The sequence below is a fragment of the Poecile atricapillus genome, chromosome Z (assembly GCF_030490865.1).
Source record: "Poecile atricapillus isolate bPoeAtr1 chromosome Z, bPoeAtr1.hap1, whole genome shotgun sequence".
NCBI lineage: Eukaryota > Metazoa > Chordata > Aves > Passeriformes > Paridae > Poecile > Poecile atricapillus.
Window position 1 is genome coordinate 27,417,567 of NC_081289.1, and position 14,234 is coordinate 27,431,800.

A 14,234-nucleotide genomic window follows, 5' to 3' on the forward strand; every position below is an offset into this window, starting at 1 on the left:
AGGGAGCTGAATCATGGCAGGACCAGGGATGGCCAGGCACATCGCCACTTTTTCCTATGTGCTGCTATTCTTGGCAGCAGGAGAGGTCACTGAGACAGCTGTCCTGGCCCCGTTGCACAATCCTGGGCATCACTGAGCTATTCCTAATACTGTGAAACCAGGGCCTTGCCTGCAAGGCTGACACTGAGCACCAGTTCATCCAAAGGCAGCTGTATCCCTCCTTACCCAAAACCAGGCACAACCGAGGTGTTCTCTCTGCACTGAGCACACACCACACGACAAACAGTTATTATATCATGCTTTTAATACAAACTTAAAAAAATCTGGAACAATAGAAACTGTACAGATTTGATCAACCTTTTTGTGGGTTTTTTTGTTTGTTTTTAACTAAATCTCTAGACACACCAATATCCCGTTCCAAAATATTGCACAACATTCTGAATACAAAACTCTGATTGTATTCCTCCTTCGCTAAAGAAAAAAAAAAAAGAAGAAAAAAAAAAAGAAAAAGACAGCAACCCCCTGGTTCCCCCTCTCAGTAGTCCCCTTCTCCAAAAAACCCCAAGCAGAGCACACGCAGAAACCTTCCACTCTGAGACATACAGACTTCTATCCTCTTTCACTCCTCTCCCACAAGGCAACTGTTGATTCACTCCTTGGAGAGGGGCGGGAGGAAAGGGAGGCTGAGTGGGGAGAAAGGAATCTTCACCACTTCTTTTTTTTTTTAAAGTTTTTTCCTGAAAAAATATTTTTTCTCTCCTCTTTTTAAGAAAAAATCTTGAAAAGAAAAAAATTACATTTTTTTACGTTAGAAATATACATATATTATATATACCTCTTACATTTTACAAATGTAGCAAATTATTCAATACAAACGGACATCAACAAAAAGAACATAAACCCATAAAAAATAAAAGTTAAAAAAAAAAAAAATCTCTCTTCTCTTCCTAAGAAACCAGGTAAATTAGTGCAGGTTTTTAAAAAATAAAATTGAAGCTGAACGCCTACATCCAAGACTAGAAAAGACCTGAAAAGGCCATTAGTTTCCATTGCTGCCTGATGCTGGAGGAACATTTCTGAAGCACACTTTTTTCCTTTTAAGATGCAAAGAGGTTGGTCCCTCTTCTTTTCCTCCTTCCACTCACACCACTATTTTTAAAGCAGGTATAATACGTGTGGCAGGGCAAAGCAGCATCAAAGCTTCACACACATAAGCAGTGGACAGGGGACATCCCCACTTCCCTCCCTCCCTGTGCTGGAGGAGAGCACGCTGTCTCACAGCAGCGGCTCACAGGTGACTTTGCCAGATGTGGGGACAGTGGGGGGCAACTGGACCAGGTCCTGCCATCAGGGGCTGAGCACCCCTCAGAGTCCAGTGCAGCGTGTGGGGTGGCATCCAGAGCACCCTGTTGGGGAGAAGGACTTCATGGCAGTGGTAGCTTCCATTAAAAGCAGTGGGTTCAAAGGAAAGAAAAAAGGGAAACACAACAGCCAGGCCATTCCTCATCGATTTGTCTTTGTCTGGAAACCTGCAGGGTTGAGGTTGGGGGCACCAGCTTTGGGAAACTGGCTGGGCTCTGCTCTCCTCACCCAGCTGCTGCATTGGTCATAGCTCAAGAGCAAGCAGCCTGCTTGGGAACCCATGCTGGGCACAATGTCAGGACTGTACACCCCATCACCCAACAGGGAAAGGTGCACTGAAAACTCTCCTTGGAGAGCTTTGGGCACAGGCAGTCTCCCTGGGACAGACCATTACCTTCTACAAATGCTCACTGGCAACACAACTACAAAAGGGTTAGAGTGCCTCTGTCTCAGGGAAGGGGGCAGGAAAAGCACATGGTCAAGCTCATCTCACCTGAAACAGAGATTTCTTGAAAGAGCACATTGGTTCCACAAGTGCAGGAGGAGTGGATTTCAGACTGTGCTCCAAGAAGCATCATTAAAAGAAAACCAAACCTCAAGTTTGGGAAGCAGCAAAAGCTTATTTTTCATTTGAACTGAGAACTTCAAAGACTGGAGCTTCATCATGTCCATCTCTCTCCTCTTTGCACACTTCCACAATCACACAGCAGCCTCCAAGGAGACCTCCCTTCCCACCTAAAAAGCCTCCACCCTTTCTGGGCATGAAGCAGCCCTCCTTTAGCTTTCTGTGAAGGTGGGTTTTGGAGTCCTCAACACAGAAGGGATCAAGCTGAACAGCCACTACTGCCTGACTGCAGCACATCACCCTGGAGAAAGCTGCAGAGTCCCAGATCCCATCCCTGCTGTGAAGAGGCACCATACATTCATAGGCTGAGATGACCACTTGCCTTTGGAGAGCCCATCCCAGCTCTGCCCTAAGCTTACTGCTGTCCATGCTGATGTGATCTGGCTGGAATACGGAATTTAAGATAGGTGCTTCCTTTTCTCACTGGATCAGCTACCTCCTCACGCTTCAGAAAGGCAAGGGAAGGGATTTAGTCAGGTGTATACCTGGCTGAAAGCATAAACCCTTATGCTACCACTCAAGACAGCAGCTTCAACAGCATCACCCTATCTTCCTGAAAGGTTGTGCTGCCTCACTAAATAAAAAGGAAGGAATTTCCTCTCTGAGACAAGAAGATGAATTCACAGCAGATAATGAGAACTCTGACCTCAGAGGCCACCCCAAGTGGATGTTGGCCCCTGCTGCTGGGGAGAACATCTGGGAAGTGGGGGCAGGATCCAAGTGGGGTCCAGCTCCACCCAAGCTCCAGTGCCACCTCCCCCAAGCCAGAGAGGCAGGCAGTGTTTCTACACCACAAGAGCTGTCATCCAGCAGACTGGGCAGCCTTGAGAGAGCATAAAAAGGCCCTCTTGCTCAGGTACATAAAGATCCAATAACCAGAGCCACTAAGCTCAAAGCACTGTCCTCCTCCTGTAGCCACAGCTGAAGTGCAGAAGAGGAAGGGAGCAGGAAGAAGCCATTTCACAGTAATGCTCTGCCCTGACTGTGACGTGCTGGGAGATGGTCAAGGAGAAGAGTTAGTGCTTTTCAGCACACAGACAGAACAGCTGATGCCAGCTTGGGCTGGAGCCACAACAGCACAATAGTCTGCACCCGTGGGCACAGGCAATGTTCTCCGTCTACATGCGGAGCTATAACAGAAAAAGCAAGCTCACCCACCCATTCTGGCTAGCACGCAACAAGAGTGTGTGTCCCCACCAACACTGACTCATCCTCTTCTTGTCCCTCCTCCAGCACAGTGGTATGAAGATGATATCCCTACACCCAGGTAGAAGACCCTGTGGCCAGCGTGGGGCAGGGGGTGGTGCAGGGAATCAGGAACATTGTGACCTACAATTGCACCCGTCCTGGGCTGGGGTGGGGGAAGGGGGAACACAAACAAAAAAAAAGCCCAAGACTCATTTTAAGGAGTAAAAAAGTGAGTAGGAAAAAAGCACAGGTACTGAGTTAAAAAACAATTCAGTGCTTCAGGAGCGTTACCAGCACAGCGCAACAACACTGAGCTCTCTCTTTCCCCAAGAACCTATATTTGTAAGGTTTTAATATTTTCTGTATATTTCTATTTTTCTTTTCTCTCCCTCTTGTTTGTTTGTTTTGTTCTTGTTCCCCCCCTCCCACCCTGCCCCAAAATACTCTCCTTCCTTTATATTCAGTTGGCCAGAACGACAGGCTGGAACGACTGGCTAGGATACTGCATGGCATTCAGGTTGTAGCTGAGTCCTTCCACGAAGGGAGACTTCTCCAAAAAGAGGCTATTGGTGCTGCCACCGAAGACCTGAGCCATATCAAAGGTACCACCTGTGCTGGCGTTGAACTGCGATGCTGGCGGGATGCTGCTGGCCTGGCTCTCACTGGCAACACCATCGAAGAAGAGACTGCTGGCTCCTGGCGAGGCGCCACTGTAAACGAACTCCTTGGCATTGGGGGAGAGCTGTGACTGTGGGGCTTGGCTCCCAGCGCTCCCGACGAAGTTCAGAGAGTGCATAGACAGGGAGAGGCCCTTGTGCTTCAGCAGGTTGGTGGTGGGAGACCTGACCATTCTCGGCTGCTGCACAGCCCCTGCTCCACCGCCCCCTCCTCCGGCTCCTCCACCTTTCTTCATCTTGGTTGAGCCGAACTTGGTGGCAGCAAAGGTGGCAGTGGTGAAAGTGATGGGCTGTGCAGAGCGAGGGATGAAGGTGGGGCTGGGTGACTGGCCAAAGGAAGGGGACGGAGAGTTGGACAGCGAGTTGTCCTGGCTGCCGATAGGGACAAATACCTGGGCGTCGGGGTTGAAGCTGCTCTTGATTTCTTTGTCCAGCTCCGTGGCACTGCAGCCCTCACTGTCATCTAGGTAGAGAACCTTAACAGAGCCCTTCTCACCGATCTGGTAGGAAACCTCAAAAGGATCGATCCAGACGCTCAGCTCTTCTGGCACATTGGCACGCACATCCTCCACAGCCAGCCCGCTCCGCTTGGCCGCCAGCTCCACCACCGGATCCACCGTCTCCCCTATATGAACACAGCGATAGCCAGATCCCTTCAGAGGTTTCTCTGGGTACCAGTGACCCTCATACTTCTTCTTCAGCAGGCGCTCTAGCTCCTCACCAAACAGGTCTGCCCGCCTCCGAGGAAGCTTGTTGTACAGGTATGAGATGATGAAGTTAAGAGCAACTTTGATCTCCAGATGCATACTCTCTTCCCAGCAAGCAAGTCAGGGCCGTGTATTAAAAGTGACAAAATGACAGAAACATAGACAACTTTTGACTCCAAAGAGACCTAGGGAAAGAGAGAAAAGGATAGGTGAAGACAAGAGAAGACAACAACTCTCCACCTGTTGAGATAAACAACTGTGCCTTTTCATGAACAAAGCAGAATGAGCAGTTTGCACAAATACTAACAAGAAGTAATATTCTCTAGGAGAGTCATCACAAATGTACTGGTCCTCAAAACAGAGGGATGCTGATAGGGAGAACTCTCCCTACTCCTCTTTTGAAAGAGATAAGGGAGTAGCCACTGCGCGCACACAAGTACATACATCACACTCACCTCGCTGCCAAGCACTGCTGCTGTAACCCAGCAGGCCACTGTCTGCTCTGGCAGAGCTCTATCAGCACATCTAACAGGCCTCTCCTGCCCTGGCACTCGGCTGCTTCCAGCACGGCTCACCTGCACCAGCCTCTCAAGAGCACAAGTGCAGCACCTGAACAGCCTCGTGACTTGCTCAGCAGCTTTGTGCAGAGACCTGCTCACGCTCAGGACGCCAGGGCCAGCCTCTCCTCCGGGAGGCCGGGTAGTTGTGCCGGGTGCCACGTCCTGCTGGCACAAGCGCAGAAGGAACGAGAAGGAGAGAGGGAGGGTGCTGGGGCACCAGCTGCCAGCCCGTATTTATTATCCCCTTGACTGGCAGGCACATATCTTATTAAGTGTACCCAGTTGAGACTCTGCCTAGCTACAAGCATAAAATCTCAGTTTAAGTCTGCTGAGGGGGGAGAGTAGAGCAGTAAATCTGCATAGGGTCACAAAATACACACATGCCAACAGCCTGACCAGTGCAGGTCACATCGCTTACCCAGGCACAGAGGAAAGATGAGCTCGGCCAGGATCAGGTGCCTACTTAATAAAAACTGAAATTGCTTACCAAGGATCGAAGTAATCCTCCCTCCTCTCTCTCTCTGCCTTGTGAGGAAGTCTCCAAAATGGAGACAACCCACAAAAGCACAGTGCAAAACCGCAACACTCAACTCTCCCATTATACAAAGATTTGCAAACAATGTTTGTCTGGGTACAAAAAAAAAACCCAAACCAGGTATGTCAGCACTACGCTCTGTCACTCATCCAAAGAAGATGAATCCCACAGACATTTTAAGAGGAAGCACACTTCTAGTAGCCTCCACACCTCTCCAGGGGAAAGAAGAATATCCAGTTTTTAATTGACAGCTTAGTCAGAGGCTGCTTTGTCTTCAGCTGCCCTCACCTTGCCCAAAGAGACACACTGTGTTCAACCATCTTCCTAAAATGGGCTTCAGGAATATTCTTGCACAGCACTCAAGCCAATGGTTATGATGTGTGACAATTATTTGGGGGTGGGGATGGAGTACAAACATACATAGTCAGCATTCCCCTGAAAAATCCCAGCAGCACAACCAGGTATCCACGCTGGCCTACGTCAGGAGGAATTAAAAAACTGACCAGACTTGTTTGCTTGGTCTAGTTCAGTGGACAGGAAGGATCAAATAATTTTAAAGAAGCCCTCAAATATTTTGAGGCTTTACTGCAAAAAAGGGATGCAGATTCTGTGCTTTTTCTGTGCTACTCTTCATTCACAGAAGTTTAGCTTTAGGAAGATGGTAACCAGAAACAGATCCCACACCTCAGATCTGCCAACAAGGAGGCCAGTTCTGGAAGGAACCCCCTTTGGGTTTGACTCAGGAACAGAAAAAACACATAGCAACAATGGAAAAGAAGTCTTGCCTTTAAAACTTTCTTTAAGGAATTACTGCAATGTAACAAACTTTGGTACGTCACTGCAACCTGACCAAGTCCAAGTAAGAACAGATGAGCACTAAAGAAATAAGCAACCACAGTTGTTCTAAGAACAGTTAAGAAGCCATTTTCAGAAGGCAAAAATCTTGGCACAGAGACAGAGCCTTTTCCACAGAAATTAAGTATGAAGCAAACCCCTAAAGAGCACAGCTAAACCCTAACAAGAGCTTGTATAGACTATACTACCTCAAGGGAGGATTACATGGAGCTCTCTAACTTCTTTGGTTTTGAGACATTCAAAAGAGAAGACACCTTGAGATCTCAGCAAGTTAAGCAGGAAGAGAACAGCCAGTTTGTAAGTCTTTTACCTTGTGATAAATTCTAATCCAGATCCAAAAACTATTAAGAAATCAGATATTAAAGACCGGGAAAGGAACAGTGGCCAAAATTTGTTAACATCTTATTTGCTATACAAGTGTCTCAATATACATCGAGGATCCCATTGCAGAAAGCAGTGAGGAGGTACAATTATACATTATCTCCTTTTTTCTTTTTTCCTGTTTTCCTAAAAAGAGAATACTCTGTAGCTTGTTTATGAAAAAAAGATAAGTTAATTAGCCTAATAACACCAACAGCGGCCAAGGTAGTGGCATACAACCGATACCTGCTGAAGGCACAAAAACAATGTCACTGGCTCCTCAGGTTGTTGACATGGCAAGATGTGCTTCAGTAGGATCCCCTCAATCTCTTTCTACTGCACTGAAATGTGATATAATAATTTAAAAAAAAAATTTCAAACCCACTGAAATTCAGCTGAAGCAGCATGACCTGGAGAGAAGAAACTACTGAATAACAATTGTAAGAGATATTCTGAGCAGTCTTCCATAAAGGCCAGCATTTTCAAAGTAAAGGCTTACTGTACATGGGCAGAACATCGAGGTGCTGGCAAGGAACAAAGAGCTGTTTCTCTGCTCTGCGGAGGGAAGGCAAGAGCCCCTTCAGACTCCCTGTTTATCGGTATGCTTAAAGGGAGAGGCCAGACCATCACTTGCAGCAGAGAAGAGCGAATGCAGGAACGATTCTCTCTCTTCCTGGCTACACCAACACGGTGGGTGACCTTGTGGGTATCCCCCTTCGAGCTCCCGAAGGAGGCCTGGCCCTGGGAACGGGCTGGCCGCCGTCTCGGGACTTAAACAGACGGCTGCCACGGCAGCCTGCGGTCCCACAGCCGGACACACCCGTCTGGAACGGGAGCGCCCTTCCCAGCACCCCGCCAAGGGCGGCGGAGAGCCTGCCGCCCGTCAGACGAACGGCCCCGCGGGGACGAGCCCCGTCGCCCCCTCCATCCCCGGTGCCCGGCCGGTCCCGGCACGCCGGGAGCTGTAGTCCTCGCCCCCCCTCTCCGCCCCGCGACCTACTTCTCCCCGGACTGCGGCTCCCGGCGCGCCCCGCGCCCGGCCCGGCGCGTCCCCCGGCGGGGCAGGGCACAAAATTTTCCAGGGCACATGCGCGCTGGGGCCCGCCCGCCCTTCCCGACGCTGCCCACGGCCGGGAACACGCCCCGCGGCCCGGGACCGCCGGGCAGCCGCCCCCTTCTCCCCTTCCCTTCCCCTCCCTCCCTCTCGGCAGGGATGGGCGGGCGCGTCCGCACCCCGCAGCTGCTTCCCCCCCACGGCTGCGGAACGGAGCCCGGGAGGCCAGAAGCCCAGTATCCTTCTGTCCCTCTCCCCCGTCCCCCGCTGCTTGTCCCCTTCGCCCCAGTGGGGCACGCGAGGTCGCAAACAAGGTTCCCAACAGAGCGGTCGGATGGATGGGGATGTGTCATCAAGGGATAGCTCCTGGCCCCGCACACCCAGCGGGGCACGGCAGATCGGGGTGTCCGGGGGAGATGGGGGGGGGGGGGGGGGCAGCCCAGCCCAGCCCCGACAGCGCCTTTGTTGTCGCCGGGCTTCTCCCCCTCGGAGCTCGTCGTGCACGAAAGGGAACACCCCGGCGAGACCTACCTTTCCCGGGAGCCCAGGGTGCCCACCGCCGCCCTCGGGCCCAGCCTGCCTTTTTTTGGGCTACTAGGGCTGGGGCTGAGCCGCATCCCGCCCCCCCTCCCCCCCGCCTCTCAAACTGGGCTGTAGGGAACAAAATGGTGAACTGGGGCACTGCAAAGCGTCCCCGACCGAGTGACTTTCACCCCTATTCTTCTCCCTTGAAACCCTATTAGTCCCCCCGGGGACCAAAGCCACACACTAACTCCAGGGACGGGAAAATCGCTGCCCCTGGCGGGGAGGGGGACGATAAGCCCTCTCAGACCGAGCCCACAAAGAGGACGCGCGCTGGAGGGGTCCCGGCCCAAGAAGGGGTGTGGGCGATGGAAACACCCCCGGCCCCACTTACTTCGTCCTCGGCTCCAGGGCCGGCGGCTGCTGGCGGCTGTCGCGGGGGCCGAGGGCGCTGCCGGCGGGTCTCGTCTCTGCTCTGCCCCGTCTCGTCCGTCCCCTCCCTCCCTAGTTCCCAGCGGCGCGGGGCGGGCCCGGTGCTGTCGTGTGGATGTCGCTGCTGTGCCCCCAGAGCCGCCCGCGCCCTGGCCCCGAGTGAGCCAACTCACGGCAAACTTTCACCCTTAGCAACCTCTCGGCGCACGGATCTGCTCCCACCCCGCGTGATGCGGCCGCGGGGGGCGGGCCGGGACTACTTCCCCCTCCCGTCGCCGTCCGCAGCCACCGGAATGGACGGGGGGGGCCGGGTCGGCGGAGCCTCCTCTGCTGCCCCCCGGGCACCGGGAGTATCCCGGATCCGAGATCAAGGGAAGGCTGGAGGGGGCCGCGACCTTAGCGGGGATTGACCTGAGGATTCCCCCAAGCGGTTTAGCCTGAGGCGGGGCGGGGGGGGTTGGGTTGGGAGGGGAATCGAACGGATCGGGAAGGGACGGGACCGGCCGGCGTGGTCCCCGCCTCCGCGCACTGTGGGTACGGTCAAGCCCCAGCTCTGTGGCAAGGCCAGCCCCGGGACTCCCGAAGGAACAATTCCCCGCACACTCCAAGCACGTCTGCGAAGACCCCCGTGGTGGAGTCCCCCTCCCCGCTACGGTGGAGGAGCTAGGGGAGACGTGCCCGCGGGCAATCCCGGCTCCCTCCACCGTTGCAAAGCCCTCAGGATCCCTGGCCCCCGATGGGGGCAGGGAGCCCGGGGGACTGCGAGCGCATCTCTCCGGGGAACAACGGGGCAAGGCCAAACCGGGCGGGCTGGTGTCACGGCGGGGAGGACAGGAGCCGCACGGCCGCCTCCGCGCCCCCGAGACGGGGACGGAGACCCCGCCCCCGGCATGCGCTCCCCGCCTCCCGAACTATTTTGTCACCGCACGCCTGTGTCCCTCCGCCTCCAACAGAGGAGGGCCGGGCCGGCCCCGCCGCGGCGGAGATGAGAGACCCGCAAGATGCGCGAGCGCCGGCCATGCTAAAAATAACTGCGGCGTGTTAGCAACAGCCTTCCCATTGGCTGGCCAGGCCCGACGGCGCCTTCGGATTGGAGCGCTCCCTCAGCCAGTGAGCCGAAGGGGGTGTGCGCGGTGGGCGCTGCCCGGCGCGGCGCGGCGCCTGCCGGGAGATGTAGTCACCGGGGCGGCCAAGGCCTGCCCCGCACCGGGGGGCGTTCGCGGGTGCGGGCAGGGCTCGGGGTCACAGGCTGTCCTGGGAAAGGACAACCACGGCCATCCCTGGGGTTACGGGCCGATGGCGGCACCTCCACCGCCAAAGGCTGAGCTCCACTGCCCACTAGCAAGCTGAACGCACTCTCAGCCAGCAGACAAACATATCCTCACCCTTTATTTCAAAGCAGAACCATTGCTAGTTCCAGGAAAATTAAGAAAATGTCTAGAGGCATCCCCAGGCCGTGTATGTTGCAGCCCAAGGTCACACCACCTTCCTCACAAACCACTTGCTAAGGCTGCTTGCTGTCCACACATAAAGCAGCTTTTGACCCAAGTAATACTCCAAACTAGCAGAAAGGACACCAAGAACGGTGTTTCCAGGCTCTCCCAGCCATGTGTCCTACATTTTCCTTGGTGCTGACACAAGCAGAGGGTGACACAGGCATTACCACAGTCCCTGTTGCAGCAGGGTTAGCTGACATGGCAACCATCTCCCAAGTGCAAAAATACAAAGTTCATCTCTTGCCCCATTTCCACAACAGGCCTCCTTCTGGGTTTGGTTTGTCCTCCCTCATTCAGGAATACTTTACCTCAGGTACTGCCTTTGCCACGGAAGAGCATTTCTTTTGAGACCAGCCAACACCATGTGTTAAGAAACTTATTAATGTTCCTTCCCAGCCACAGCAGCCAGCCTCCCTCATTTTCCCACTGATTACAGAAAGAATCAATAACTTTTGAAGTTGTTTTTTTTTCCTGCAGGGGAAGGGGAAAGAGAAGTGGAAGATTTATGAGAGCTATTATGAGCAGCCTTATTTTCGTCACTCCTATCTTAAAAGAAATTTAGTTACGAAAGAACACCTTTTTTTTTTTTTCCCCCAATTATTGCCTTTTTTCCTATTATTCCCTTGCTTTGGTGGAAACAAAATCATAGTGTCAGCCAAAGATCAGGAAATTAAAATGACTGAGCTATTTTTAGCATCATTAAGTAAAAAAAGGCAATTACATTTCTAAAATTCTATTATTGTTTTAATAAGGTGTTACTAAGAGGGTGTTACATATTAGGGCTCTTTAAAATACCTGTGCCTTGACCGTGCTCCTTTAATTATGGCGTTGCCCTTGTACACATGCAGGCAGAGGAATTCTGTCACAGTATCTGCTCCTGCATTCTCAGCCATTTGGCTATTACGTCAAAGCAAATCTCCCATGTCACGTGTGTCTGGGGAGGGGAACAATTGCCAAGCCACTGGGACAGAGCTCGTTTGGTTGGGTTATTTAATGCCAAGGAAGGGGAGTCAGGTTATAATTGGGCATAATTAATATTGCCGTATCCTGAATCCTCTCTACATTCAATTCACATGACAACCCCAAGGAAATGAAAAATTCTTTCCTGCTATTGAAAGAGGAAAACATCTCCCACTGATGTCTGTAATGAGAAAATAACAGCTCCTGTGCAGATAAGATTTCAGAAGCAAGATTTTGTCCATGCAGCTCCCACAGGAAAAGCTCACAGGCAGATTCCAGACCTCCACCTACCTTTTATTTTCGTTGTGTCTCTTTTTAAAGAAAAAGTAGTGCTTGGGGCTCAAGGGCTTTGTCAAGACAAGGTCTAGGTGATTCAAGGGACTAGATGTATGTTACAGAGCTTTTTGCTGAGCTCAGCTGTTGTTGTGGCTGGCAGCTGAGCTGAAGGGGTGTGTAACAGGGAACACCTACATTTCAGAACACAGCAATGCCTTGTTAGTACTGGCAACAGAGGCCAATTTCTTAATAGGCCAGGAGGTTCCATGTTCTCTTCTTCAATGTAAATATTTGAAATTAAAGGATTTTTTTTTCTACTTGTTACGCAACATTTTAATAAAAAAGGAGAAAATAACTACCTAGAAAAGTAACAGCAGCAAGAGACAGTTAGCTCCATGCATTAGGCTTTGAAGACAGCACCATGAGGGTTCAACTGCCACGTTGACAATGCTGTCCCTGTCTCTCCCACCCTTCCCTGCTGCTGCCACGCAAGTACTTCACAGCTGGCAGCCAGAGAGCCCCTGAATCTGGCTGCATAAAACTCCATGGACTGATGAAGCCCTTCCAAAGCTTGGCGTGCACACAGCAGCAGGACGTGTCTTGTCTCATTTTCCCCCTCTGGGGAAGCTCGCCCTTTTAGCATGTGCTCAGGTCTGCAGTACTGCAAGGCAATGTCCTCCTGGACAAGTACTTCAAAATCTATTTAGGTGAAAAATAATGCACTTTTCTAGAGGGCCTGCCTAGGTATCATCTACCGGTGCACAGAAATCATTACCAAGCAAGCAAGGTCGTGTTTTTCTGGGCTACACAAATGCATCCATTACCCTCGTCTGAATTAGCAGCTTCAGGGCAATGTCCCATCCATGCTCTGAAAGTACCAGAAAGGCAGTGGCACTGAACTGACCTGAGCACCAGCAGCATTTGGCATGCTCCCCAGAGCTGTCTGAGCAAACAAGGCAAAGGGGAAAAAGCCCGTCCCTCCCTCTCTCCACCTGCCCAGTGACTCAGAACAACTAGAAATGGCAGCTTAACTCTCAGAATACAGACTGATATATCCAGCAGTCAGCGTGAGTGCATCGGGAGTGCCAAGAAAGTGAGTATGCTCAGCTGTTGTTGGGGATGGGGGAAGGGATGGGGACACTTGTACCTCTACAGCAAGCCCTGCCTGGCTGGTCCTGCTAAATGATTAGGAACAAGGGGTGCTCTAAAATTAGCTCACCAGGGTGTATTGGTTCTGAGACAAAAATTAATTCCTTACTTCATTTCCCTTTACCTTTACTGAAAAACTTTATAATCTTCCACGTTTCTGGGAAAGAAAAAAATGTGTACAAACCTTCTGCATTCCTAGTGAGATAATTTGGGCGGCCTGACTGAGGGTAAGTGATAAGTTCTGGTTGAAGTGATAAAGTTCCACGTACAACAAATCTGCATGTCATGGCCTGCTTTTAAAGAAACACAGAATTTAAAATGGCCGATAACAGATCTGACATGGGCTTCCTGGTCTGCAGAGGCAGTTGCTTATTCCCAAAGAACTGCTTTGGGAGAACAGGTTTGCCGTAACCAACGAGCTAGATTGCTCTGAACACCTTGGCAAATGGCATCCATCAGAAGCTGTGTAAGGGAACCATCGTGCAGGGAAGAAGACATACTGATAATCTTAGAACTGCAAAAATCTTGGAAGAGAAACCTGACAGAATTAATAGCTGGGGGCAGGAGAGGGAGGAGCAGCTGAGATAGCTCTAGGGCCGGTGACAGCTACAGCCAGCTGGAGCAGGAAAAAATTACTTTTGAGGGGAAGATAATCACAACTTGTGTGCTTTTCACTTTTATCCAAATAGCTGGAGCAGGTAGAAGAGGTTTTGGTAGAAGCCAAAGAGTAGTTAGAGGAATTGGTGCTAGCCCCAAGTGAATAGCTGAAATCCTGGAAGGGGCACAAAACAAAAAATGGTCTTGGGGCTCTGCACCCCAAGACTGCACAAAGACAAGTGTTAGTGCAGCACATACTCTGCTCAGACTAAAATACTTAAAGGACTACAGAGCACACTGAACCAGGACCCTGATTTAACCATCTGAGAGGAATACACACCCATGGGGAACTCAGTTCCGCCTCTGCACAAAGGCGCCTGTTCCCAGATCTTTGCTGAGCCAACAGACTGCTTTTAGCCTGTACTGGTATTTGACAAACAAGCAGCCTCTGGTTTCCAGCACGCACACGGCCAATAGCCCAGAACACAATAGTTGGTTTCCCCTTACAGCAGGGAAGGCTTTAACTTATTCACAAGAACAGGATAGTGAGTCAAATAGCTTAGTAGGTTTTAGAAAGGGATTGGATGTTTGCATGGTGAAACAACATCCACAGCCGTATTAGGTGGGATAAGGGTTACAAGCTCAGCGATCCTCATGCTACGGGACAAAATGATCAGTGGCTGGGATCACAGGCAGACAAAAGCAACAGCCGTTCCCTGAAGCTCCTTGTGGCAAGGTCACGTGGCCATAAGCAGACGCTGTCAGAAACCAGATAACCCATTGTGAAGTGCTCGCTGGGCTAATCCTCTGTGTCCCCAGAAAGCTCCAGAGAGGCTAGGCACAGAATAAACCAAAGAGAAATCCTTGTTGTACAAAAAA

At 51.4% G+C, this 14,234-nt stretch overlaps 1 protein-coding gene across 2 annotated transcripts; it reads right to left on the minus strand.

The window, feature by feature from the left end:
* Positions 1 to 286: 286 nt before the first annotated feature.
* TOB2 (transducer of ERBB2, 2) lies at positions 287 to 9,011 on the minus strand. Of its 2 annotated transcripts, none has more exons than XM_058865224.1 (2): positions 8,840 to 9,011; positions 287 to 4,744 (listed from the first exon to the last, which is right to left on the minus strand). In XM_058865224.1, the coding sequence occupies exon 2, from the start codon at positions 4,656 to 4,658 to the stop codon at positions 3,636 to 3,638; it is 1,023 nt and encodes a 340-aa protein (XP_058721207.1). In that variant the 5' UTR covers positions 4,659 to 4,744; positions 8,840 to 9,011; the 3' UTR covers positions 287 to 3,635. The 2 variants fall into 2 exon arrangements, with proteins under 2 accessions (XP_058721207.1, XP_058721208.1); XM_058865225.1 differs by lacking the exon at positions 8,840 to 9,011 and adding an exon at positions 7,870 to 7,907.
* Positions 9,012 to 14,234: the final 5,223 nt, after the last annotated feature.